The 27,493-nt window shown below is 38.9% G+C and overlaps 1 protein-coding gene across 4 annotated transcripts in view; it reads right to left on the bottom strand.

Annotated features, from left to right (window-relative positions):
- Positions 1 to 27,493, bottom strand: part of celsr1a (cadherin EGF LAG seven-pass G-type receptor 1a) — a 118,481-nt gene that overhangs the window by 4,303 nt on the left and 86,685 nt on the right. For 3 of the 4 annotated variants that reach the window (XM_036577356.1, XM_036577355.1, XM_036577358.1), the window contains 22 exons: positions 24,857 to 25,029; positions 23,792 to 23,977; positions 23,206 to 23,319; positions 22,512 to 22,686; positions 22,149 to 22,290; positions 18,928 to 19,048; positions 18,312 to 18,495; positions 17,900 to 18,001; positions 16,778 to 16,872; positions 16,088 to 16,297; positions 14,278 to 14,461; positions 14,006 to 14,149; positions 13,432 to 13,612; positions 11,579 to 11,746; positions 10,894 to 11,020; positions 9,425 to 9,625; positions 6,497 to 6,671; positions 4,563 to 4,675; positions 3,877 to 3,956; positions 3,651 to 3,777; positions 3,308 to 3,433; positions 2,763 to 2,899 (listed from right to left, as the gene is read on the bottom strand). In XM_036577356.1, coding sequence (XP_036433249.1) covers positions 2,763 to 2,899; positions 3,308 to 3,433; positions 3,651 to 3,777; positions 3,877 to 3,956; positions 4,563 to 4,675; positions 6,497 to 6,671; positions 9,425 to 9,625; positions 10,894 to 11,020; positions 11,579 to 11,746; positions 13,432 to 13,612; positions 14,006 to 14,149; positions 14,278 to 14,461; positions 16,088 to 16,297; positions 16,778 to 16,872; positions 17,900 to 18,001; positions 18,312 to 18,495; positions 18,928 to 19,048; positions 22,149 to 22,290; positions 22,512 to 22,686; positions 23,206 to 23,319; positions 23,792 to 23,977; positions 24,857 to 25,029 — 3,265 coding nt within the window. The remainder of the gene's footprint in view (positions 1 to 2,762; positions 2,900 to 3,307; positions 3,434 to 3,650; positions 3,778 to 3,876; positions 3,957 to 4,562; positions 4,676 to 6,496; positions 6,672 to 9,424; positions 9,626 to 10,893; positions 11,021 to 11,578; positions 11,747 to 13,431; positions 13,613 to 14,005; positions 14,150 to 14,277; positions 14,462 to 16,087; positions 16,298 to 16,777; positions 16,873 to 17,899; positions 18,002 to 18,311; positions 18,496 to 18,927; positions 19,049 to 22,148; positions 22,291 to 22,511; positions 22,687 to 23,205; positions 23,320 to 23,791; positions 23,978 to 24,856; positions 25,030 to 27,493) is intronic. The other variant, XM_036577357.1, reaches the window with a different exon arrangement.

Here is a 27,493-nt window from a genome sequence, read left to right as displayed (position 1 = left end):
AAGTTGTTCGTTGTATATTGTTTGCTCTATAAGAGCTAGATCCGCCCTCTAACACAACATAAGATGAAGAGCATAAACTTAATCACTAATTCAAAACCAGTTAGTTCTTTAAACACTGAGCTGTATCTATAAACTGCCACGCCAGTGTAAAAGTTTAAAAACATTTTACTGACAAGAACAACTCTATTCAATATACAGATCTATGCAAAAAGTCACTGTAAAAATGTTTTCGTCTGGGCAGTAGTTTCTGCTCAGAAAATCACCAATAGAATAAAAAAACACACTTTCTTAATATACAAATACTGATTTTATGTATGTCAATGTTTCCTACTGGCCCAGTATACTTTTTTGTTGCTATAGTTTTATCCAATATCTGGTCTGACTAATCAATCCTTTATTAAGGGAGAATTCGACCAATTTCTCTAAACTTCTGAATAATTAAAAAGATGTAAACAAAGTCATTCAGAGTGCTCTGATAAAAAATGTCCCTTCTGGAGAAACCTATCAGTATTGTTCACAGTGGTGGTGATAGTAACCAAACATATAAGGAGTTTAATGCCTCCAAAAGCTCCCTCACAGAAAGTTATTACATGAAATTAGTTTTGAGAAGACTTTGCACCAAAATGCATATTTTAAAACCCGTTCATTGTAGAGAGATACATACAGGGTGTTGTAAAGCAAAACAGTCCCCAAAAAATGTATTTTTTCATATTAACACTATTTTTCCATCATCAACATTATGTATCAACACTCAGAAGACACATGTAGGTTATTTGGATATTAAATAAAGTGTCTATATTTGTGTTGTATATATCATAACCCCTGGTTCCTTTCACCAAGACTGTAAGGAAGTCCAAATCGGTTAGTTTATTTACAATGAAATGTCAGTCAATACAAAATTTCAATACTTAATTAGTCAGTCTAAGCATTCATAAGCCAATAATTAAAATGTAGACTGTAGGCTGTCTAAATTACATTTTGTATGCATGTTATTTGATTCAGTGCTTCTTGATTACAGAACCCTTGTGGTGAATTTATACACCTACTTGTAGCAGCAGTGAGGTGCTGAAAGTGGGCAGAATGTAAAGAAGGTATCTGTATTGAAGTCGAGGTATTATCATTGGTATCCTAAAATTCTGGACAATACTCAGCCCTAATCATGAGTCACCAGCAACCCAAGACATGCATTTAAGGGTTAAAGCAGCTTCACGAACTCCCAGAGTATTTGCCATTAATGTGATTTCCCCTTCTTTTTTATCCAGCTTTTGAGTTCTATGACCTGCATTGTATCAGCTACAGTGGTCATACAATGTTTCTGAAAGATGCTCGCTATTCCAGTTTAAAAAGTACCAGGATCCCCACAGCAACAAAGCCAGACTAAGACTGGAGGGCAAAATAAAATGAGCACTTGTGAGTTTCAGGCTGACTGTCTGAGGCTAATAAACATTCAGTAGTCTTGCAATAATCTGACACTATGAAGCATAAATTCCAATCATCCCTAAAGCCAATTTTCATTATAGTGTGTAGCTATAGCAGAAGACGCCTGATGACTGATGTTTTAGCTGGAGGCACATATGCTGCGTGCCTCAGTCTGCTCTGATGGGCTCAAATTTTCCTCAACAACTCCAACTCTGTCTTAACACAAGCGGATCTGCAGTGTCAATGTCTGTAGTGTAATTAAGACTGTAGTGAAGTGAAATGATACTGAGCTTTATAGCCAAAGGCTACATCCACCAGGATTTCTGCTCGTAAATTAAAGTTGACTGAAAGTTTTGATGTTCACTATGCTATTAATGTTAGGTCAGTGACATACACACAGTGAACCCCAGTGCTGAATGTACACTCATCTGTGTCCGGCTGGACGTAAATGATCACTAATCATGTTAAATGTTATGAATGAATAGGTTTTAAACACTGTAAGTGTGTGTGTGTGCTTTTGGGAGTGTTTCATGTATGTGTAATGCCGTTGCGTAGCAAAGCTGAGGCAGAGCCATGCGCTTGAGCCATGCACGTGTTAAAGAATCATTTTTCAAACAGAGAGAGAGAGAAAGAGAGAGAAAGATTAGAGAGAGAGAGAGAGAGAGAGAAGAGAGAGAGAGAGAGAGAGAGAGAGAGAGAGAAAGATTAAAGAGCGAGAGAAAGAGAGAGAAAAGAGAAAGACAGAAGAGAAAAAGTGAGAAAGAAAAAATGTGAGGGAGGGAGAGGTTAGAGAGAAAGAGAAAGAAAAAACAGGTTAGAAAGTAAGAGACAAAACAGAAGGGCAGACAGATAGAGAAAGAAAGAGTAGAGGGGAAAAAGGGTAGAGAGAGGTCAGAAGGGAAAGTGAGAGTGATAAGAGGGTGGAGAGAAAGATGGGGAGAGAGAGAGAGAGAGAGAAAGATGGGGAGAGAGAGAGAGGGGGTTACAGAAAAAGCAGTAGTGATAAAGAAATGTTAGACAGAAAGAGAGAGAAAGATAGAAGAAGAAAGAGAGGGAGAGGTTAGAGAGCACCAGACAGGTTAGAAAAAGAGGAAGAAAAAAGGTGAGAGAGAGAGAAATAGAAAGAAAGAGAAAAGTAGAGAGAGAGAGACAGAGAGAGAGAAAGAGAGAAAGAGAGAATGAAAAAAGAAAGGTTAGAGTGAGTAAGATTAACATTAAATCTAAAAGAAAAGTAGAGAAAGAGAGAATAAGAGGGAGAGGAGACAGAGAGGGAGAGGAGAGACAGAGAGAGAGAGTGAAAGAGTAAGTGTTGCAGCAGGGCCATGCACCCAGCAGGCTGTTACCTGAAGGCGTAAGCGAGGTAGCCGCTGTGGCTCTTGGCTGACCTGATGGTGCTCTCCAGAGACACAGTGGACTCTCCGATAGCTGAGCGGAACAGAGTGCCGTCCTCCGTGTACGTGTTATTGCAGTTCAGAGAGCGCTGAGAGAGAGGAACAGAGAGAAAGAGAGATTAAACAAAAGGCTCAATAACCCATCTCACATTGTAACCTGGCTGCCTTAACACGTTGATATTATGGAACAGAACGTTAACAGGATGTAATGCAAACATTTCTGCTCTGTTTGATGTTCAAAAATAAGCCTGGGGTTTAAAGGAATACTTCAGCATTTTTCAGCCTATTCTCTATCGGCTGCATCTGTAGCATAACAGTAATTACCGCTTAAAATAATTTCAATACTGCTTTCCTGTACTGAAAAGAACTGAATACCACTCAGTTTTAAAGCAATAATGCAGTGCACATATGTTTACACAATGTGTATACTGAGCTTTATTTTGAACACTTCCAGTGCATGAATCAGCAGCACTCAGCTTTCAGCTTTGTCCACTTACAGTCAGCAGGGATGCCCGGGTGGTGCTGGACTCATCCTGCAGAGGCTTCTTCCCTGTGAACACAGTCTTCAGATTCTTCCTCACTTCTTTATTCAGCACACAGTGGAAGAGGAATATAAAGATTCCCTGCGAAAAAATGAGGCAGTAATCCCTGTTTTTAGTGCTATATAAAGATATTATATTTATATATTATATTTTAATTATATAAATAGTATATAAATATATTAAGTATTAACATTACTGACACATAAAACAATGTTTTGTGTATCACAAAAGTATATATATTCTTTTGACTTGGTACTTCACATATTTTCATTGGCACAATTAGTGATGTTAACCTCACCTGCAAACAGCTGAAAACAGCAAACAGGTAGTGGAAAATCATGACATCACTGTTAACAGCCATGAGCCCCAACAGCCAGGTGGCGCTGATAAGCAGTAAGAGCAGAAAGGCCATCCGCAGAGCAGGACTGAAATCACACAGACATAAATACATAAATCTCAGTATCAGTACATTCTGAATGGCCTGTATATAAATCCAGCGCCTAGTTGAGTGTATGGAAACTCACATGGCTCCAGACTTCTCAAAGCTCCTCTGCCTGCGCCCACATGATGCCTTGGCTGCCATCACAAAGATCACTATGTTGACCTGTAGCAGGGGTCATTCCAAACATTTGAGAATGTCATTAGTGAGCGTTTAAGTGAGAATCTAATTCAATAAACTCGTCTTTATTTCCCTAACATGCACATACAGACCAACGTACTGCCAAAGTCTAAAAAAAGATATCTCAGAAAAATCAGACAAAAAAGCATGATATTTAATAAGAAATGTTTATGGATAGGCCAAGATAACTCTGGACTACACTAAGGTTAACTGAAAGGACACACTTCTTGAAATAGCCTGCATAATCTTATGTACAACATTTTAATAAGAAAACATTATCTCACATGAGAAATATCAGATTTACTGCCAACATCAGAATATTAGATTAACTGCCAGTAATTTTGCTTTGTAAAATGATAGTGCTGTGACAAATCTTATCAAAGTTAATGTTACGCAATAAAAAATACGAAAGCTCTACTAATAAGCATTGACATGGAACTTCCATTACTTGTTAGCTACATTAGCCTCATAGGTCCTTTCAACTAAAGAAGCAAACTTCAGACACCAAACATGCCTTTGCTGATTGACTACATTTAGGGTAAGGGGGAACTACCACGTTAAGGTACTGTTATTGTGGTGCAGTGCACTCACCAGCACAACAACAGCAATGGGTCCAGCAAAGCTCCAGATCAGGGTGTCGTGGACGGAGAGCCAGCAGAAATCAGGGTTACCATAGCCCTGAGGGTCCAGACCTACAGCCAGACCTGTAAACACACACACACATCAATATTTTCCCACTATAAGTGTATCATTCCTCTGGGCACTGGCTGCTTAAAGAAGTGCTTTTTGCTGCAGCTAACATTACTAAGTTCCTACTCAGCACACACAAAACATAAACACATCACTTCTAATAGAAATTCTATTAGATAATATCTGATCTGTAGCCTCTTTTGGTCAGATTCTGAGGAAGAGTGTGACAGCATGACTACATCAACTTTTGAATCTGTAACTGCCCCTGAAAAAGCTATTCAGCTGGCAAATGTGATGGCAGAACAACTAACCAAACTGGAATCAGCCAGAAAGGAACAAAATACAATTCGGCAAAGATGTGCCGTGAAATACTTTACAGACTGACTGGAACAAAACCACATTCAGGTTAATCTGGCAAATCTGGCTAAATCTGACAATCTGGTCTAATCCTAGATTTAACCCTAAATTTAACCTCAGTAACCAAAAAATGGTTTTGATCTTACAAAAAGCTGAGCTAAGCCAGATATTGCGACAGTTTTATGGCTCTATCCTTGGAAGGAACTGACAACATTAAAGCACATTTAATACAATGTTCAGGGCTTTTTTCTTGTGCTTTTATTCGCAAAAACATACACCTCTGGTTTTCTGCTGCTTAAATGTCCCGTTTGTATTATATATATGCATTTATATGTAATAATGTATCCTGTATGTATTAATAATAATATGTCCCATATGTATTATACCTATGTACATATCTATACGTAGTAATATTTTACTCTAAGTCTAATCCCAAACTTAACCCTAAGCTTAACCTCAGTAACCGGTTAGACCTGTTTCTCACAGTTTTTCCTAAAAAATCAACGTGTGAAAACAAACAAATACACGCACGCACACACAAACACACACACACACACACCCCTCACAGGGTGATTACACAACCCCACACACAAGAGCAGAAAAGGTAATGGGAGCAGAGGAGGCAGTCTGGCCTCTATTATCTTTGTGTCTTTCTACTCGGCTTTGAGTTTCAGCCAGAGAGGTAAGCGACACCACAGCGGAGCAGAGAGGCAAAAAGCAGCAGAGTCCATCAGAACAGAGGAAGAGTTCCAACAGGAGATAAAAGAAAAAGAGAGAATGAGAAGATGGGAGAGAGAGAGAGAGAGAGAGAGAATATAGACCGAGAAATGCGGAGAAAAATCAAAGAGTGTGAGAGAGGGAGGGAGAGAGAGAAAAAGTGAGGAGCAAAGAATAGGGAGAGGGACAGAAAGGGGAGAAAGAAAGATAGAGAAAAATGTAGGGAAAAAGAGAGACAGACAGAGACAGTGAGTGAGTGGGGTGCAGAAAGAGGGGGGGAATAAAGATAGAGAGAGATGTAGAGAAAAAGAGAGACAGGGAGAGAAACAGAGACAGAAAATAAAAAAAAAATGACAGAGCTTTCCCACAGGGATCACAAACACACACACACACACACACACACACACACAGCTCAGAGAACAGGCGAGTCCCAACACGACATCATGGGTGTGTGGTTTGTATTTGTAGATGGTCTGTTTGTGGTGGTGAATGAGAAATCTACACACATATCTATATGTATACATATTTGTGTTAATATTTATACACATATGCATATTTAACCCTGTCTCACCTCTCAGCTCACTGGAGATACATTCAGAGTCTTTGTCCTTGTTTCCTTTAACATACTAACTCTGACTCTAAAGTAGTGTTTGTGCATGTCCATGTTGGTCACAGTAAAACGGATCAGCATGTAGAAAAGGAGCTTTCTGTGCTCGGCCATGTTTTCTATCACTGTATGACAGAAGGTGAGAGAGACTAACCTGTGATGATAGCAGGGATGCCCCAGCCCATAGCGTAGTAGAAGCGCATGTGGCCGTAGTTGATGTTGCGCATCTCTGTCAGCATGCGGTAAATGTGCAGCCCCTCCACAAACATCCAGGCAAACGTACACATGTAGAAGAAGTGCAGCAGGATTGCTATCACTGTACATACAAACTGAGAGAGAGAGAGAGAGAGAGAGAGAGAGAGAGAGAGAGAGAGAGAGAGAGAGATGAAAAATCAACAACATTCAGGCTGTAATGTACAACTAAAAGAGAGAGAGAGAGCGAGAGAGAGAGAGAGAGAGAGAGAGAGAGGAAAGGTAGAGAATCAGAGAAAGAGGAGATAATGAGAGAGAGATACAACAGAGATATAAAGGTGTAAAGATGTACATAGAATGAAGATAGAGAACAGGCTAGAAAGACAAAGGAAGAGAGAGACATGGGGGCGGAATATAGAGAAATGGAGAGGAAGAAAGAGAGAAGTGGATGAGAAAAAGATAAAAGAAAAGAAAATATAGATAAAAAGATTTATATATATTTTTAAATACAGATAATGAAAAGACAGAGAGATACACAGAGAGGGAGAGCGAGAGAGACAGAGAGAGAGACAGACCGAGGGGGAGAGAGAGTGAGAGCAAGAGAGAGAGAGAGAGAGAGAGAGAGAGAGAGACAGAGAGAGAGAGAGAGAGAGAGAGAGCATTTAAGGAAAGCCCCTTTTTAGAGTTAGATTAGAGGGTGAACAGTTGAACAGTCTTAGGTGTAAATCTACTGCAGCTTCAGTACAAAGCTGCATGTGACCTTGACCAACAGCATTCCAGAGACACACACACACACACACGTTAGGGGAGCACAGAAAGTATAAGGTAAGTTCAAAGAGTTTGACTTGACCAGTACTACATAATACTTACACTGGGGAGATAACTGGGTGGATCTGTAAAGGCTGTATCTTGTCTTTATGTGTAAAATTATATTGTCTGTGTGTGTATGCATGGGACTGTAGCTGTAGCCTCTTAGTGCCAGCAAACACCAGCCCCAGCTTGTCTCCTTTTTAAAGCCCACAAGGTGAGGTCACTGGGCCAAAGTGGGGGGGGCTGACTGTAAAGTATGGGTCCTCTCTAATAATACAAAAACGTGCCTTACCCTAGCTAACATCACACAGTCTCTCACATAACATGGACTGCTCCACAATGAAGCAGAGGAGAAGACCCAAGGACAGAGCTACTGCCCTCATGAAAATCATGGCACGAACTACGGACTATCCATATGTATCAACTGATACACTGTGAAAGTTGAACAATGCTTACAAACTAAGTCAACCTCTTTTATTACAAAACAATGAGAAAAAAATTTAGATTTAGAGTTTAGATTCTTCAACGAACAGACAAATATAGGTATATTGAGTAATAGTAATATGTTTATTGACTGTGTCGATAATATGCCGGTAGCAATGGTGGACAAATAACTGATTTTTACTCTGTTTTGTTCCTGGCAATCCTCCTGCAGAGTTTTAACGCAGCACTAATCAGATCTCCCATTCAGATGCTCCTGGGGGCCTGCTCAGCTCAATCAAGTGTGCTACATTCGATGTGTGTAAAGAATTACATGTAAAGAACTGCTCTAAGCCAGGCACTGTTATCATCAAAGAATATGAAGGCTTTTCCCTAATGCTAGAATAAAAATACAGCACTGCAAGCCAATGCAATGCCCTGAATCAAACTGCTTTGGTTAAATTAGACGTCAGTAAACAAGTAATGGTGTGTTTGTTATTGGTAAACTGACTCCATTGAAAGTGTAGAAACGTCATTGCTTGCTTTCGGCCTGGAACAGAGCATTAGCGCTCAATCAATTTGTTGCTACACGTCACATAATCTACCCAATAAAAAGGAAATATCTGGGGTGCTTTAAAATCTATTCATGGCAGCTAAGCTCCTGTCAGTTTGCAGCCTACCGCTGCCTGAGGCCAACAAATCAGACCTTTATACCTTACAGAAATTCATTCTATGGCTCCAATACTTTTTTTAATCCAGCCAGTCTTCCAGGCTTGAACATCATGAACAGTATCTGTGTGTGTGTGTGTGTGTGTTGTGTGTGTGTGTGTGTGTGTGTGCATGTGGATGTGTGTCTGTGTGGACCAAATGTATAATTACAGGGATTTTATCTGAGCCAATGAAATGGCTCCTTTCTATTCAGCGGTGAATCACCAGAATATAAATAGAGGCTTTTACCTTCAGGTTATTCCCAGCCATTTGTCAACAACCATCAGTGTGGCCTAACCCATCACTACACAGCTCCTAATTAAAGATTTAAGCATGTAATTACTGGTGTTTTACAACGTGAATGGGCTCAGTGTTAGACTGAGAACCAAACTAACTAAAATCTTCGCTAAGCAGAATATTCTATGTTCAAAAAGGAAGTCCTTTTATTCTAACCTTCAGACTTGCTCTAAAATAGCAAAAAACCATGAAGATGTAGTTTCCATTTTTGAAGTGTAAAGTGTGAACAAGGGCTTCTTATCATGCCCTAATTTTCACAGAATGAATGACAGCTTTGTCCTGCTTTTCTCCACAGAACAATATTTACAGTAATATCCAATAAGCCTCACAGATATTTTATACATCATGTATCTAATCATGTATAAGAGCTAGAGCTAGAGTTGTCACGTTTACTCAAAAACTAATAATTGATTAAAATGTACCTTCCTGAAGAATCAGTAGTGATTAGCTGGCAGTTTAGATTATGATACTGCATGTTTTAAGTTCTCTTACTGGTCTCACTTACATTAAGAACTAGAGTGAGAAGGATAGACCCATTTTACAATCTTTGAAAGGCTATGCAGGATTTGTTATTGTCCAGCTGAGTGCTTTTATATTGCTTGGCCTCTGATCACTCAATCACCAAAATAATCCCCGTTTGAACCAGAGGTCTTACCGGGTTGTCCGTCTGGTTGATGCCGATGAGGAAAACAAGTTCGGAGAAGAAGAGGGCCGCCACCAGGTTCTTGTGGATGCTGTGCAGGTTGGAGCGGAGTTTTCGCAGGATGGCCAGCAAGATGAAGGTGATCAGCAGAGCAAGTAATGAGGCCGAAACAGTAGCGTAGGTTACTATCTTTAGGGGCAGTACGTCTCCATGCTGAGAGAGAGAGAGAAAGGGGGAGGTCAATACATTTGGCAAACAAGGAGACAACACTACTTTCACATATCAAGTTGCACTAACATGAGCAAAGCACTCCATTCACTTAGTCTTGAATGTGCTGTCAGCCTTACCGCCAAGAGTGTAATATTCATGCATTCATATAGTATGTATGGCTAGTTAATGGCAGATGAAACACTGACAATGTGGATTTCCTTTTCATTTCTCAAGTATGATAAACATAGCCAACATATACAAAATAAGAAACGTGATTCCCACAAGATGCTGAGAATTAGCTCATGCTTTCATAACTACTAGGTTGGACTAGCGTAACACGTTACTGGCTTGCTGCCCAACTGTGTCTTTAAATAGACTCCAAGTAGTTCAGAACACAGCAGCCCATGTGCTTACCAGAAAAAGCACATTTGAGCATATTACTCCAGTCTTATTCCATTTACACTGGCTACATGGTGTTAGTCCCACACTGACTACAAGGTCTTGCTTATGACATTTAAAGCTCTTAATGACTTAGCCCCAGTATTACTGATCTATACCATCTAGGCCTCAGCTGAGGCAGGCTTACTGCAAACCTAGGATCACTTACAGCTCAGTTAGTGAAGGATCATTTTCTTACATAGCACCTAAACTCTGAAAAAGAATTCCAGAGAATCCAGCTTAAATCCACATTAAAACCATATCTGTTTAGGTTAGCATATGCCTAGAAGTATTATGGCTCATTTCCCCCTGTTTGTGATCGTGCTAATATTTTCGAGCGTAGTGTTTTTATCTTCTCAGTGTTCCTGCGCAAAGCACTTTGATTTTGTGACCAAAATAAAAAGTACTATATAAATAAAGCTTTACTATTATGTTCATTTGCCACTGTTAAAGACTTTCACACTGCACACATTTAGACTGCTCATTACCCTCTGAAAGCATATTAACTTGTGCCTAAATGGAGCATGATCAAGTAAAATAGCCTTAAAAAGGGACTGTAATTGTGTGCAGACACCCCTAGTTAAGATTATTTTGAGCATGGAGATAAGTGGACAGCCTGACCAGAAAAAGCTTTTTTAAAGAACAAAAAAGGTGGTTAATAGTACAAAGGCATGAAAGAGGTGAAGAGGGCAAGAACAGAGGAGTGTTTAGATGTAAAGTAGACATGTTTAATACTCCCCCCACCAAATATTTATCCTCCTGGTTGAGTGCTGGAGGATTAAATGCCAGCAGCAGACTAGCACAAAGCTAGTGCAAAGTGGCCACCGCCGTACCTCTCTCTTGGAGATGTCCATGAGCACGGCAAAGCTGGTCATGTGGTTACACTGGCAGCTGATGTGGGTTCTGTTTCTGGAGACGAGTTCACAGCCCTTAGAGGACCAGCCTCCAGTCCCTCCGATCCTACAACACATACACATGTTAACGTTATCCTCTTGAATATGTTTTATAATAGTGAACAAATAAAGGCATGTTGTTGCTGTCATATTAAAACTACATAATCCAATTTTTGTACATGATGAACGATGCTAGGTGTCCTTTAGATTTTATGAGGAATGGACCAGTAGAAATGGTTTAAATACAATTTTTTTTTACAGCAGTGACTGTTGTAGTAATTTACTCTATTATTGACAAGCTTAAGAAAATAAATGAAGCAGAATCTGCTCTGGCTGAGGAATTGATATATTTCCATTGTTTCCTAAGAACACAGTACATTGTCATATTTTTTTACAGTAACCCCTGTTGAAGGTGACAATCTTGTGCTTTTTCCCAATTTATATATTTTATATAACTTTTTTTCCCTCTATTTTATCAATCATTTTATTTCTTAGTTGTGTTTAAATTCCTTTTGTTTCATTACTGTAAATAGTTTTTGTTACTTATAACTGTAAGGGACCTTGAGACGACATTGTTATTATTGAGTAGAGGTGAATGTTTGGATGGGGGCTTGCAGGGACTCACGTGATGGAGTGGTTCCAGAACACACACACAGGTTTGGACCTCTCCTCTGTCTCCAGCAGTGTGTAGTCCAGTGTGATTGGTTGCTCCAGGGGTATGGACGGTGGTTGGCCTTCATGGTGCACGGTGGCGCTGACTATGGGCGTGTTGATGACCGGCCGGATGGGCAACCTGCACAGACAGTGAATGACACAGTGTTTCACAGAGGAGCTGAAGCAAGACAGAACTGAAAACTAACCATATTAATGTACATTCAAGTTAAGAATGTTTTTTCTTTCTCCTTTTAAGTTCTCATTTTGAAGTTTTTATTATTACAACAGAGATATATTTTTCTTTCCCTTTACTTTTTTGTTTTTATCACACTCATTGTAAAAATAAAAATAAAATGAAGTAAGAAAATAAAGTAATAAATAAATTAATAAATAAATAAATACAACCCTATTTCCAAAGAATTTGGGACGGTGTGCAAAATGCAAACAAAAACAGAATGCAATGATGTGCAAATCACTTAAACCCTACATTTATTTGAAAATAGTACAAAGACAATATATCAACTGTTGAAAGTGAGAAATGTTATTGTTTTCTGAAAAATAAATGCCCATTTTGAATTTTATGCCAGCAACGTTTCAAAAAAGTTGGGACAGGGGCAACAAAGGACTGGTAAAATTGTGTAATTCTAAATAGAGTTTAAATGATTTGCATATCATTGCATTTCTATTTTCATTCTATTTACATTTTGCACAGCATCCCAACTTTTTTGGAAACGGGGTTGTAAATAAATAAAATAAAAACACAGAAGATTATGAACAAAAACATTTAAATATACCAACATAACAATACATGTGAAAACATGGAAAAAGGTAATAATTAGACTGCAGAGCCAGGACAAGTCAAAGACAGAAAGGGGCAGATACAAAAAGGACATTCCATGACAGAAAGAGGGCGATACTGGAGACCTAAATATACTCGCTCAGATGCTTCATGTTGTTTGGCAAATGGCCAAACGGTCTCACAATGACATACAATGTTCATTATAGGTATCAGTAGGCACAGCCGTCCAATAGCAGCTGTCCTAAATATTTGGACGTGCTCTCCTCATAATGAATTGCCGGTAAAGTTTGCATAACATGTGAATGGTATGCTGTAATTAGGCGGAGTCTTCTGACCGTGTTGAAGGTTTTATACCCAGCGCTGTCATGGTTTACGGAATGTAAAGCCCAGTGCACTCAGCTGTGTAGGTCACTAAAGTGCTATAGCTTTAGAGAGTGGACATGGCCTGGTACGGGCCAGTGTAAATCAACAGGATGGTCAGTTCAGTTCAATGATGAAAAAAAGACAAATAATGTTCCACTTATCTGAGTCAGATATATTATTACTTTCAAAAGCTTACATGGCCCCCCAAAAGTTTGAATGATTGGACCTAACTTTTAATATATATTAAAAAAATGTACAAAAAAGGTTTATAACACGAATGAGCATGTTTCTCTGTCATTCTGCAATAGCAACACATCAAAGACTAACAAGATAGAAAGAATAACCAGTAAGAGCTGCTAAGTGAGTTCTATTTGTTTTTGTCAATGTTAAGCTATTAAGACAAATAAAACATGCTCGTTTATTAAAAACATTTGACAACACAAGTGCCCCCAAACTGAAGTTACATTATTTCAGGTAGTGACTATTATTACTATTATTTTTATATACTTCTTTCTGTATCTATAGTATATAGTAACTTTTATACTACATTAAGTATCATTGTTTACCAGTAACAGATTAAAGGGTCAGTTTATTTTTTTCCACATAATTTCTGACTACAAAATATTTATGAGCTCTTTTTGATGCTTGAAAGACTAGTGTACCTGAGGCTGCGACGATCAGGGTCATAGCGCTCAGGCAGCAAATGCCCTAGAGAGCGATAGACAATGACAGCAGCCACTGGGAATGGAGGAGGAACCTCAGCCTGCCTTTTCTTCCTTTGGAGCTCAGTGTGGTCTTCCTCAGTAGAGCTGGTCTGAGTCACTGGCTTGTCTGTTGGAGCAACTGCATGGAAAATTAGAGGGTTCAGGAAGGGTGATTTTACACCACATGATGGGGAAAACAGGTGAAATACAAATGTGTTTTTTTATTAATGTTTAACAGTTAGAATGAGAACCTAGTTGTCATCCGTTTTGCAATGTTTTAAGAATGAAAACATTTAAACATTAAATATGTTTTTGGTATGTTTTTTATGTATGTCATTGGCTAATATGGGCTACATGATAATGTTATATATAGGCACCCATCTGACAGATAGTTTACTTGAAAGACATGTGAACTAAATTATATAATTCGAATACACTTCTTCCTTTTTCTGAGATACCTTTCCAGCACATTAATTAAGTGCTTAGTTAAAAATAGATAGCATTAATTCATTTGTCACATGTGGATATTTACCACTGTGCTCTACAGACTGGAAGGCAAACTCTGGGAACAGGACTGATGATTTCAGGTCTTTGGGACATTCCTCTTTAATCTTCTGGAAGTGAGGGATCTTTGCATCGTCTGGGCTGGAAGAATCCAGGTAATCCACCGCCATAACTTGGGGGAGGGTAAAGAGAGACATTAATTGACATTTTCTATTTAAAATAAAACTTAACAACAACTAGAGCACCGTCAGAAATCAGATGCTCATGCTCTCTGCTCTATTCCTTAATGTTGGAACTCACTCATGTTGTGTGTGACGATGGTGAAGGGTTTCAGGTAGGTCTTCCTCATGTTGCGAGCCACAGTGGTGGCATACTCCTCAAAGTTTCGCAGCAGGTGTGCTGTCCCGCCCTCTGTCCTCTGGATGTGGTCCCAGTGCTCTTTATTGCTGGGGTCCAAGATGGCACTGCCTGCCTTCACAATGTTCTAGAACATTCCATACATACATATTACTTAAAGGGACACTCCAGTCAAAATGAAAAATCTGTAAACATGCTTACTCGCATCCTAAAGTGGTGCTGTAGCAGTCTCTAGAGTGAGATTTTACCATTTGACGACTAGAAAAACCCCTTCTGATGACATCTTTGAAAGGTGGGAGGAACTTTTAAAAAACTACAACTACTTTGGAGTTGATATTGGGCAGAGGGCTGTTTTGAAACCGCTGCTAGGAATATTATTGAAGCAGTATAATTGTAGTAACTGTCATTAAATCATGACTACAATGAGGGGAATGGATTACTCAAATAACAGAAAGGACTTGTCAAATGAGAAGCTAAAAGCTAAGGGTGACTATCTAAATACAGCCAATCCAGACACCTCAGTTTGGCTTCTTTTCTCTAACTAAAAGGGTAAAAAACCTTCCCTTTTTTGTCAAATAAAGGTAGAATTGGTGTTTCATTACAATTTTGTTTCACAAAAGAGCTACACTAATATTAGCTTGGCTATATTTATTATCCTATAGAACAGTGGTTAGGCTAGCAGTCAGGACTGATTGACACCACAGTGACTCCCAAAGGTTGTATGATTGTGTAATGATGCTGAGTACTGTAGGGAGAGAACACTGACGAATAAAAACTTGAAAACTACATAAAATTGTGAATTCTGTCAAACCAATGAGGCTGAGGGATATAACGCTACAATACAGTGTATTGCAATACAGATTACTGCAAAAAAGGAAAAATAACATATTAAGTTCTGTTTTTATAAAATATTTTATAGAATAGTCCCTGCAACAAAACCACAGCCATGATGCTAGTGCTATATTACTCTTATACAATAATTTTACAAAGTAAATGAAAAGGTTAAGCAATAATCCCTATACATTGTTTTACATGTATATTTTCAATACTGGTCATTTCCTATGGCAAAAAGAGAAGCTCTAGCAGCTTAAAGCAAACTGTAGCTTAGAGTAAAGTGACTGTTGCTACTTTCTGCAGAATAACACAGCTATTTAAAAAAAATGGCCAAAAAAATTTTTAAAAATGGCCATGCAACAATAATATTAGGTCTATGGAGGTTTCATTCAAAGTGTGAGTCCAACCCAAGCCTTTGAGTGGAATCTGCTAAACCGGCAAACGTCCAACAAAATTCAACCCTTTGTATGTCTTCTTAGTTGAATGCCTTTTGGTTCAGCCTTGTCCATACTTTAACAGCAGTGTACTTGATCAGGCTGTATTTTTAGATAATAAATAATAGGCCTGCTCTCTATTTACATGGCACAGTCTTCATACATATTTATTCACTAATTTAAATGAATTGGGCAGATCAAATGCATTTTACAGGCTTACTCAGCAAAGGAACCAGCCAAACTGGATTTATAAATGATCTACATCTATGAGCCACGCACACATTCTACGTCACATAATCATTAACTGTGTGCTAAACTAACACAAGTATTCACAAACCAGCTTAGTGGAACTATCATTTCACACAAGAGACTAAACCACATAGAAAAGGTTGAAAAGCAAGTTTAAGTAACATAAGTCTGTATCTTGATAGCTGACCATCATAAAACAGTATTAACTGACTGTTATAGCTGGTGGGGAGTCTCACCTCGTTGAAGTTAGCGTCCTTCATGGCAGCTAGGTCAAAGCCCTGCTGCTGGCTCTCATACTGCAGAACACGTGAGATGAGATGGAAAGCTGTTTTCACGTCATTGCCGTAGAAAGACTTGGTGTGGTTGGTAGCGTTATGGAGCATGTTGGCGATATCCTTTGACTTCTGTCCATCCATTCTGGACTCGTTACGATGCATCTCTTCATTCTGCACAAGAGAGAAGAATTGGCAAATTCAGAGAAGGATGTCAATGACAAGCTCTCCACTACTTTTTTAAATCAATAGTAAAGCCAAGTTCAATTTTGCCTTATACTAAATGCAAACTGTGCCAAGTTGTTAAATAATCTCAAACAGACTTGCTGATGTGGTTTCTGACACTGTATGACACCTCACATAACTAAAACATGAGTAGAAACCATCTTGAATACTAAACTGAATCCATTTTTATAGATAACAACATGATTACATCAAACATGTCCTTGCTGATCAACTACATTTGGGGTGAGGGGACAAATGAGCTAATGTTTAAAATGATTCTTTGTCAACCTATCACTTTAAGGGGCAGATGACAGAAACGATACAGATATCTGATGCATAATATTGCTTTTCAAGCTGCCACCCTCCTTGAGAAACACTCTAACATTTTGAAGTTTTCTGATTAGATCTACAGAAAACTGAAGATGGTACCAGTTTCTTCAGTTGGGAGAAAGTGATGGTGGTGCAGTTGAAGAGCTCTGGAGGTAGCCAGCCTTTCTCATCACTGCAGTGTCTGACAGCAGTACCTACAACAGACCAAAGAGTGCAAAAAGAAAAAAAAAACATTGATCAGAAACTCAATTAAAACCTAATTAAATGTTCTCCAGTCCCCCTCCTTCATGTTGAGGTAATGACATCTTGTGCATTAATTAGTGCAGAAAGCCTGCAAGAGAGAATAACTGTGCTTGGACAATGAAAACCCAAAGGAGGCTGCGTAACGGAGGCAGCCAGAATGGAAAGAGAGCCTAAATGATATCAGGTCATTGCTCTTCTAGCACAACATTGCCAGTAATACTTGTGTGACTTCCCCTTAGAGAACAATCTGGAACAGTAGCCTCAGCCTAGACCCATCGTCCACTGAGGTCGTTCACTGGCTCTATAGAGAATGTGACTCTTTGCAGGCTCGGCCAAGTTGTCCCTTTACAATAAGGCCTCATTAACATCCGTTTACCCGCCCAATGAAAAGAGCTAACGGCAGGGCTGTACCAGTGTGAGGGCTCATCAAAAAGGGCTGGGGAAGAACAAAAGAGCCCAGAGGAACATAGCAGAGCAGAGGGGCTAAAAGCCACAGCAACCAAGTCATTTGTCTGAACCACATGCTATGTCTATATTAATGTGCCAACAAGATACAACAGGTAGAAAATAATGCATGTACGTGTGCACACTTTATCATAAACCCCTATATTGTGGCGGTGATGTAGTTCCACTGTGAAGGTCTACAGTTAGACTACTGATGAAGGGCTAAAAGATGGGCTAGTTTCTGACCACAGAGCTGCTCTTAGCTGAACATTTTTTGGGTGGTGGAGCACTCTTAATCCAGCTGTGCTGAGAAAGATGCACAACCTAAATAATATCTAGTTAGCAGTGCTGTGTTCAGAAACTGACCAATGAGGAATGGGGTAAATGTTTTTTTGACAAATGTGCAGCAACAGATGGGATACAGTGTGTAACTGCACACCAATATAGTAGGCCTATGACAGGAGGAACTCAAAATGTGGTTTGTACATCTTCAAAGTCCAACACGTTGCTCTTGAACAAGCCTGCACCACTCACCAATAGATCCCTTGGGGCAGTTCATAGCAACTGGACGACCAAACTTTGTCCTGGGCCACCAGATTCCAGCATCAAAGGCCTTGGGACAGCCCTCATAAACAACTGCAGGTCAAAATAAGGCATATGATCACAAAATCAGTTTAATTCAATTAGGTGAATCTAACCTGAATTGTTTGTTTTTTTCTAGAATAATTTAAAATTACATCACTTGGGCACATTACATGCTCCCATATTATTAAATGCTGACATATACATATACATTTTGTGCAAAAAGGCCAGCCAAAAAGATTTATCTGGGCTTTTGGTTGTAAAAACTTTACATAATACATATAAATACAAATAATATTAATCCTGTTAATTTGTTAAGTTCCAGCAGGCAAAAAGAGAGAAAGACTTGTTTTTAAATACATACCCTCACAACCAGTGGTGGTCACTTCAGCGAAGGGGTTGTCACAGCGGTTACATTGTCGCCCGATGACGCCTGCCTTGCAGGGACACTGCCCAGTTTCTGGGTCACAGGCTCGTGAACTGGCGCCGGGGAAAAAGCAGTCACATGGGTAACAGGTGTCACTGTCTTTGGGCTGATAGTAGTTGTCCTGTGTGAAAGACAATGATTAGTAAGCTATGAACACATGTTCATCATACTTATGATCATCTATTCAGCATGCAGCAGTTAAGCTTCATTTTACTTGTGAAGATCATGGACATAAAACCACACCAGTATCATTTAAAAAGACGCATTATAGACAACTGTCAAAAATTTTCTTTTTTTCATGATATAGGTCATTGGGAGTGGACTTCACACATAAAAGAAATATCAATGAAATGATTAGTAACACCTTTACAAGAGAGATAAAACTCTGCTTTCCATCATATGTCAACTGTTAATCTATTCAAAAACATGTTACATCTAAATTGTTACAAATCGATTTATAGCATTTTGGAATGAAACTCAAAATACAGAATACAAAAAACGCTCTGCTGCTGTGTTGTGGACTGCATAAACTGTATCAGCACGGTGTGTGTACCTTGCAGCGGCACTCTCCTGTGGTCTTGTTACAGTCTGGGTTGAAGCCCTTATTGACGTCACAATTGCAAGGGCCGCACATGGGGCTGCCCCACCAGCCTCTGGGACACGGCCTCTCCACCCTGACAGAGAGCAGACACTGAATTAGATAACGTATCTGTAACTTTCATTAATCTACAAGCAGTTTAATTTGAAGTGTGCAACCTTAAACCACAACAGCTGCCTCTGGTATTCAAATGTTCCTGAAAACCTTTATTTGTTGGATCAGGTGTTTCATATTAGAGTCAGAAGTAAACTCTGCAGGTGGTGAAGCAGGATCCTCTCTGAAATAACCCCCTGACTTCATCACTCATTAGTTCAAGAAACACATTCCCACACAGCTCGGGACAGGAATTCGGGGTAGGAAACAATAGTTTTATTAGCATGAAATTCCACTGCTTTTTCAAAATTTCTGCATAATTAAGTTGTAAACAAATTCAGAATGTTTTGATGTGAAATTCTCCACTGTAGAAAAAAAACTAAGTCAGGATTGTTCACAGTAGGGGTGATAGGAGCCAGATGTTTAACATGTTTAATGCCTCTAAAAGCTATCTCAAAGAAAGATGTGACATGAAATGATTAAACATATGTTTCTTAATACATGACATGTTTTTATGAGAGTTATGGTCAAAGCTCTTGGATTGAGACGCCAGCTTCTCATATAAAAGTGGTGACTCATTTGATCTACAGCTGAGTGCAGTCACTCTGATTTACTACACTGAGATGTTCATTCATGCTGATTTATTAACTTTTCAGCAGTACTTGTTTTACATATGAAGGACATTTTACCCTTTGTCCCTGGTTACTTTGGACACTGGGACAGTTCATTTATACATTCACTGGTGAAGTTACTGAGTAACAATCATTTGACCAAACCCTCCCTAAATGATACAATGTCCAAAATGTTTCAGTTAAAGCTTTCTTCAGGAGCAAACCCACCCACAGAGAAAAAGCTCATAACATCCTAATCTGCAGTCCCTAGCCAGAGCTTTACTTTAAATCACTCAGCCTCCTGCAGCTCCTAATATGGAAGCAGCAAGGCTGAGGCTTCAGTCATGACATGATAACTGCACATGGTTTCTACAATACTTGATAACTCCACAGATGGATCTGGCTTTGAGTTCATGAAGTTTTTTTTAAAGTAAGTGCACTGTTCCAGGATCAGACTGCCCACGTGTATTAATGATTTGCGTTGAATGCAAGAACAACATGCATCTGAGTGCAACACCTCTGCAGTGATTCTCTGCTTCTATTACAGCCACTCAGTAGGAGTCCAAGAGAGCATAATCTCCTCGTTTTCTGTGGGTGGGTAGGATGTCCCTCCCCCTCTCTCTATTATTCAGCACAATGCAAGCCAAAATGAGTGTCTGTTAACTGACGTAACAGAACCGGCAGTTAGTGCTGAACTGTCAAATGACACTACATTAGCAGCATTTTGAAGTGATGCAGTGGTGCTTCATGTGTCTCAGAGGAAGCATGTGCTAGCCTTTACCTTCCCAGCTTGGTACCACTGTTTGATAGGGGGAGACCTAGCAAGCAGGTGAAAATGGCCATGACTAAACTGGGGAGAAAAAAATCCCCCTAAAAGTTTAGAGTATTTATTTGGTCTGTATTTCTGTTACATCTATATTACACCAGTTACATTTATATATTCCCCATAATCCCCATATTTGTTAAAAATGATTCTGAAAAATTGACTCATATCATGGTGAAATCATAATCATAACTGAATTTTACACTCCTAGCTGGCAAACTGCCAAATGAGAGTGCCGGGGTCAGTGAGGTTGATCAGGTGGAGCAAGGACACTTAAAGCTACAGGTTCCTCCATGCTTCTTCAGTGCTGATTAGAATGGGGGAGCCTGTGCAGGCATGTGTTGTGCTGTACTGTGCTACTTACTACTCCCTGCTGTGTGAATCACAGCCAGGACACTGACACACAAACACACTTATTCGCACACTCAGCACTAGCCTCAGGAGGATCTCCACCTGGTCATAAATCACACAGGGGGAAAGGAAGTGCCTAGCACAGTCACGGATATTGCAAAAATTAAATCAGGTTATTTCAATATGAGAGCGTGCAAGCACAAAAATGTACAATACATATGTCCTCATAAAGGTACACTACCTCTCAAGTTTAAAATCACTTGTCATATTAAAACTTTTTGTAGATATATATGCAACAATTAGTTACACAACCGGAATATTAATTGAAATATTATGAACTAGACATCAAAGGGCAAAACAAGTTATTAAATGACAAAAAACTGCAGTTATCTCTTTACAAAATATGCTTATCTGCCTCAAATTTTGATCACTTTTGATAAGTATATTAATTTTAGAATAAAGCTGAACTCCTGATGTTCTACAGCTTTTCTAGTCATTTTAGAATAATCTTCAGTGCTGTGTTACTGTAATTCATTAAGAACATTTCTGAAGTTTAGAATGATCTGTAGCCTGTGATGCTACACAGCACTAGTACATTACAAATATTATATGTATTGACAATACTGTTTAAAAATTTGGAATCAACTGCTGTTATTTTATTCAACAGTAACTTATACAGTGTAGACTGAATAGACACTAGAATATATTTTAAGATGCTTTGTGATGAAGTTACTAATTAATGATAAATTATATAGTGAAATGATTGCCACCTTTTTTTCAGACAATCTACATATTAATTTTAATCTTAAGGTTACAGCGTTATAAGTAATTTTGAAAACATCTATAGCTCTGTTCATCATTCTGTACAATTCTAACACTTCTTTATTTTTACAGCTTCCTAATAATTAGCTGAAATCTATGAAGTTGTAGAGTAGCAGCATCAAAACATAGTAAAAACAGTGATTCTAAACTATTAAATAGTGATTGTAAACTTCTGAAAAGTAATGTACAATAAGCTAATTGACATCATGTGTAAAATTTACTCGTATATACGCAAATTGCAATGATAATGTGTTTTAGTCACCAAGTATCATTGTGCAACAAGCACTGACAAGAGTCAAATGACTGGAAAGTAAGGAATCTGCCGCACTGTGTGATCTCAAGCCCGATTAAACAAATCAATCCAAGCAGCCGCTTAGCGCTTACGTAAGTTGTCATAAGTGGTCATGCAGGCTTGATAAGCAGGAAATACGAGTCAGAATGATGTGAGAAGATAAATAATTGTTTTTGGTTCTTACTTGTTCTCGCAGTATTGTCCGTAGTAGTTCTGACTACACTCACAGGTGTAGCCATGAGAGGAGCTCAGCTTTCGGACACACGTGGACAGGTGCTCACACGGGTTCAGGAGACATGCGTCCACACACTTCTTACCAAAAAACCCTATAGACACCAAGAGAGAGAGAGAGCGAGACAGAGAGAGAGAGAGAGAGAGAGAGAGAGAGAGAGAGGGAGGACATAGAGATAGAGAGAGAGAGAAGACAGTTCATAAGACAGAGTGAAAAGGGAGGTAGAAGCAGTATGTTCACATAAGAAAAACTTTGAATTGAAAACAAATTCACCCATAAACAGCAGGGCCCTGAATACAGGCCTCAGATAAGTACCTGGTTCACACACGCAGGTGTGAGTGCTCCAGTCATCCGTGCACTGGCTGTTCTCAGGGCAGATGTTGGAGTTGCAGGGGTTAGCCAGGTCACAGCCCTCTTCTACACGGATCTTCAGGCCCTGCTGCATGTTGATGTTGGCTGTGTTGGTGGAGGTCTCCCCCATCCGCACACCCTATAACACATACACATTTGTTTTATAACTTGCAGCATGTGGGATCATACATATCGCAGTTGTTGGAAGAAATGGTAACTTTACAGGAGAAGAAAAAAACATGCTTTACTTTTAATGTAAGTCAATGGAACCAGACTTTTTTCTGAGTCATTCTGGGCCGTTTCTTTTGGTCCATCTTTCATGAAATTTACTCACAATGTAAAGGCCAACAGGCATTTTCACATTATGTCAAAAACTGAAAATTGGCAAAAATGGAGATACAAGGTTTTGTTCTGACAGCATCGATATGTTCTATATATAAAAAATAATAATGATATGTATAATATCATATATGTATATATATATAGTAGGTTACTCTTTTTGCCTGGTGAAAATATACAAAAACTAACAAACACCATTCAGTCCAGGGCTTATACATAACACTAACTATTGGCAGGCTGCCCAAAGATGGCTGCAGAGAATTTTGAGTCTTTTTTAACAAGGATGTGTTGTGTGAGGTGTGTTCTGGCTTTCACTCACCTGCATGCAGCCCTTGAAGCCTTGCAGGACATTGTTGTTCTCACCCTGAAGACCACCAATGAAAAGACTCCTGACCTTGAGTCCAGGCAGCTCATTCCCAATTTCCACTGACCTCTGCAAATCATAGTTTAGAACATTTACCTCAGCTGTTACAGCCAATGCAACCAATGCTTTAAAACAGCTGCAAATTAACCTCAAATTTAGAGCGAAATATACACACAGGCACTTGTAGGGTATAACACAGACTGAAAATAGCATTTCAAATACACTGATTTTAAAATTATTTTAAATAATTTATTATTTTCAGACATAAGTTTCATTTTATCGTCCATATTCCACTGCTGTGCAAGTGGTCAGTTACATTTGTGTTTTCACTGTATATTGAAAAATAATTCATAATTGGAAATATGAAATCAAACTGAATCATTTCATTGTACCTTAAAACACTTCTTAAAGTTGCTTCCTTCCTAAGTTGCTTCTTAAATTGTAATCAAACCGTTATGAGGTCAGATGGTTAAAGTGTTAGTAGAGAATGTATGATTGTTTAACTATGCAGTGTGAAAAACATTTGACAGTACAACTGTACCTTAAACATGTCATAGTCCAGAGACACCTGGGCCATGTATTTGGTGTCTTTGCCCTCTTTGCTGCTGGTGATCTCCACAAGAATATGGTGCCACTCTCCATCATTCACTCTGACCTCTGCAAACTCCAGCAGAGCCACAAGCTGCTCCCCGAGTTTCACCTCCATCCTCACCTGCCTATTCACCAGCTACAGACAAAACAATAGGTAGACATCATAAAGATCTCACATTGTCCAGTGCGCAGGAATTAAACTGTGCTGGATGGCTAAAGAAGCTAATTAAAGTCTTTTATGTACATGATCTATATTTGTAATTATTTGAACTATAAATGTAATTATTGTTTTCATGGTCCACATTTCAATTCATCACTCTCGTAACTACGTATCTTAGATATTAGTCTTAAAGGGGAATTCCATTCATTTTTAAAAAAAATTGAGTAATTCAGTCCTTGAAAAGTAAACAGAGTAATTCAGAGTGGTTTGATGTGAAGTGGTTTATTGTAGAGAAACATACAGACTTTGACCACTTTATAGTGGTAGAGATTAGAACCAGGGGTCACAATGTCTACAACGCAAATGTAGCCATTTTATTTGCTATCCAAAACCACCACTGTACATACATGTGCCTTCTGAGTTTTACATGTAATGTTACTGATGGTAAAATAGTCAGAAATCTGAAAAAAATAAGACTATTTTGCCCTTCATGTATCCCTCCACCACGAACCGATTAAAATAAATTGATTAAAATACATTTTACATGTCCGGTTCCTATCACCTTCACTCAACTACTCTGACTTGGCGAGTTTCTCTAGAACAGAGCATTTAATATCAAATCACTCTGAATTACCTTTTTTATATCACACCCATTTAATTATTTTTGATTTTTTTAAAATATATAGTTCTCCTTATGATAATTAACTGAATAATAAACCGGGTTAAATGTCCAATAATACTAAACAAAATAATTAGACTGCACCTCCGTCAAACTGATTTTAAAATAAACTGTCCTGCTCCAAAACAACACAACAAAAAAATTGCACTTTCCAAGGAAACAAATCTGTTACTCACCAGCAGGTTGATTTGCGAGGCAGGACCAGCGTTAGCCTGCATGAGGACTGCCGTGTCGCTGCTCTGTCTAGTGCGGAACATCAGGCCTATGTACCAGGGCACGGCCACGGTGATATCAGGATCAGTCCAGGACACCATAGCGTGGCCATCAAAGTACTGCGGTGATGACATGACTGTGGAAAACAGGCCAGCTGATAATGCTTTCTGTACAGTACACACAAGGCCCAACTCAAACCACTGTGTTAACTTATTTTCACTTAAAAAATCAAAAAAACATGTAATATGAATTACGACTCCATTCACTCAATGATCTGAAGTTGTGATCTGATTATCTCCCAGGACAGTGAGACACTGTTGATATGAAAACACCATCAGTGTTTCTAAGTAATTCTGTATGTGCAAACCAGGTATGAGTGCTAATCATTGTCAGGAACAAAAATGTTAAGGGCATAATCCCTTCACAAACACACGCTTCAGTCCCGGGAGACCATGTGAACACTAATTTAACATAGAGGACAAGTCAGTTCAATGTCAGAGGATACCAGCTCTGCAAAGATGCCAGTACAATCCAAACTGTTCATGCCTGAAGAGATTCTTTTTGCTGAACTGAATCAGAGTGTGAAAGCTCCAGATCTCACACTCCCCCAGGCACATTTTTCCATTGATGCATACAGACAGTAATTATCCACAAAAACAGAAATCAGCCTCTCATATTTGGCAGAGTCCCACCCGCCTCAGCCTTTAGTCATCTTTCTCCATCTCAAACCGACCGTTTCTGTTACCTCAAGAGAAGTCTTCAGATACAGATACTGATGTCAGGGGTGGGTGACACGACGATATTTCATTACCATAACTAATTGTGTCACAATAAGCTTTTCTGAACATACTGTGGGTATCATCAGTACTTCTAAAACACTGAACAACATTACAAGAGGTTTAGAACAGGCTCCCAAATAGCTGTCAAAGGTTTTACCATGAACACTTAAAAAATTATGTAGCAAGAAAGTTTATTCAAAATAATGCTTGAGTTAGCATTGGTCTGTTACCAGGTATTGGTATTGGGCAGCAGAAAATGCTGTATCAGGTATTGAGGGGGAAAAAAAAATTAATCAGATCTAATCCTGCAACAAATCTGGGGTAGTAGAGCGTTTAATTGCTATTAAAGGCATTTAAAGATCATTTTAAAGCTTAGTAGTTGTAAAAGAAGAAATATTGGATTGGTATCAGCATCAGCCAATAAGTAAGGTTTCAATATTAGCACTGGAAAAGAAAAAGTGGTACCATACCATCTCTATACAGTGCCAGACTGTCACTGTATGTGTTCATTTTTGTTTATAAAGGTATAAAAAATGTAAATGTACCTTCAGTGGTACAACAATGGTCTGAAGGTCCAACTGCGCACCTTAAATAATTTTTTCCCAGAGAAAAGTCATACACATTTGTACCTTTTCACAGCTTAACAACAAAATAAAAAGCCTAGAGACAAGACAGGATGTATGGAATTAATGCAACTTAAACATATAACTGTATTGGAATATAGTACAATTATGGTATTGTAATTATTATATACTACAAGTACTGGAGACGTACTCTTGATGGTACCACTCCAGTGGCAGTGGCATGTTTTTCCACAAGAGTGCACAGAAGAAGTGTTTTTGGTTCCCTGAAGAACCTTTCACTGGATGGTTCTTGACAGTTTCTTGGGGGTATCCAAAACGGTTGTGTTGTTAGGAGACCATGAGATAAAATCCTGATGATGTCAAGAGTCCAAGTGACTATAACTGGTCCTACGTAACTCGATGCAGAGAAATGCAGTATGTGAATAAAAAAGTGTACTTGTTTTTAAAAGCATTTTAAATGTGGAACTACTGTTTTACTGGTTATTATATTTATTATATTACAGACAAAACTATATACAGTGATACTCATCATGTATCACTGAAATATATTTATGTACTGCATGCATATTTTTTCGGATATTGTTCACCCCTAACAGAAAAAAGACATCACATTTTTGACATTTTTTAACATCAAAACAAGCAGAAAAAAACTGTTTTTTATAGCTGGGCTTGCTCCAAAATTCTCAGACATCTCCAAAATATGACGACAGCCTCTGCACGGCATTTTAATGCATAAAACTGACAACATTACAAGCGCTAGCCAAATAGCATCAACAAGACTGCCTGCTAAACTGCCAAAAATCTGCTAACAGTCCCAGCTAGAGTTCCCCAGAATGGATACTCTATCTGTCGACTGGCAAGAGTGCAGCACCATAATAAAAGCACAGCCTATCCAAAGATGCTTTTACTGGCATTTGAGGCAAGCCACAGATGGAAAACAAGGCTATCCTGTAACTAAACGAAACCACGAGGAAGAGAGCTATTTAAAGCATGCATCTCATCAGCATAAAACCCAACAGCAGGCACGCTTATTTGATTCCAATTGGAAAGGGCTGTATGAGTTCTGCAGAGTTATTTCTGATGAGATAACACCAACATCCACGTGCCGCAACAGAACCCTGCGAGACTCGACAGGCCTACAGGAGGACCTGAAAGAGACCAGGTTAACATCTAGTCCCTCCACGGCGGCGCCACGAGCCTTACACAACATCCGACCACAAAACTGCTGCTCGACACG

Source organism: Colossoma macropomum, unplaced genomic scaffold, assembly GCF_904425465.1.
Source record: "Colossoma macropomum unplaced genomic scaffold, Colossoma_macropomum, whole genome shotgun sequence".
Lineage (NCBI taxonomy): Eukaryota > Metazoa > Chordata > Actinopteri > Characiformes > Serrasalmidae > Colossoma > Colossoma macropomum.
This window is presented reverse-complemented; position numbering and strand designations above follow the sequence as displayed.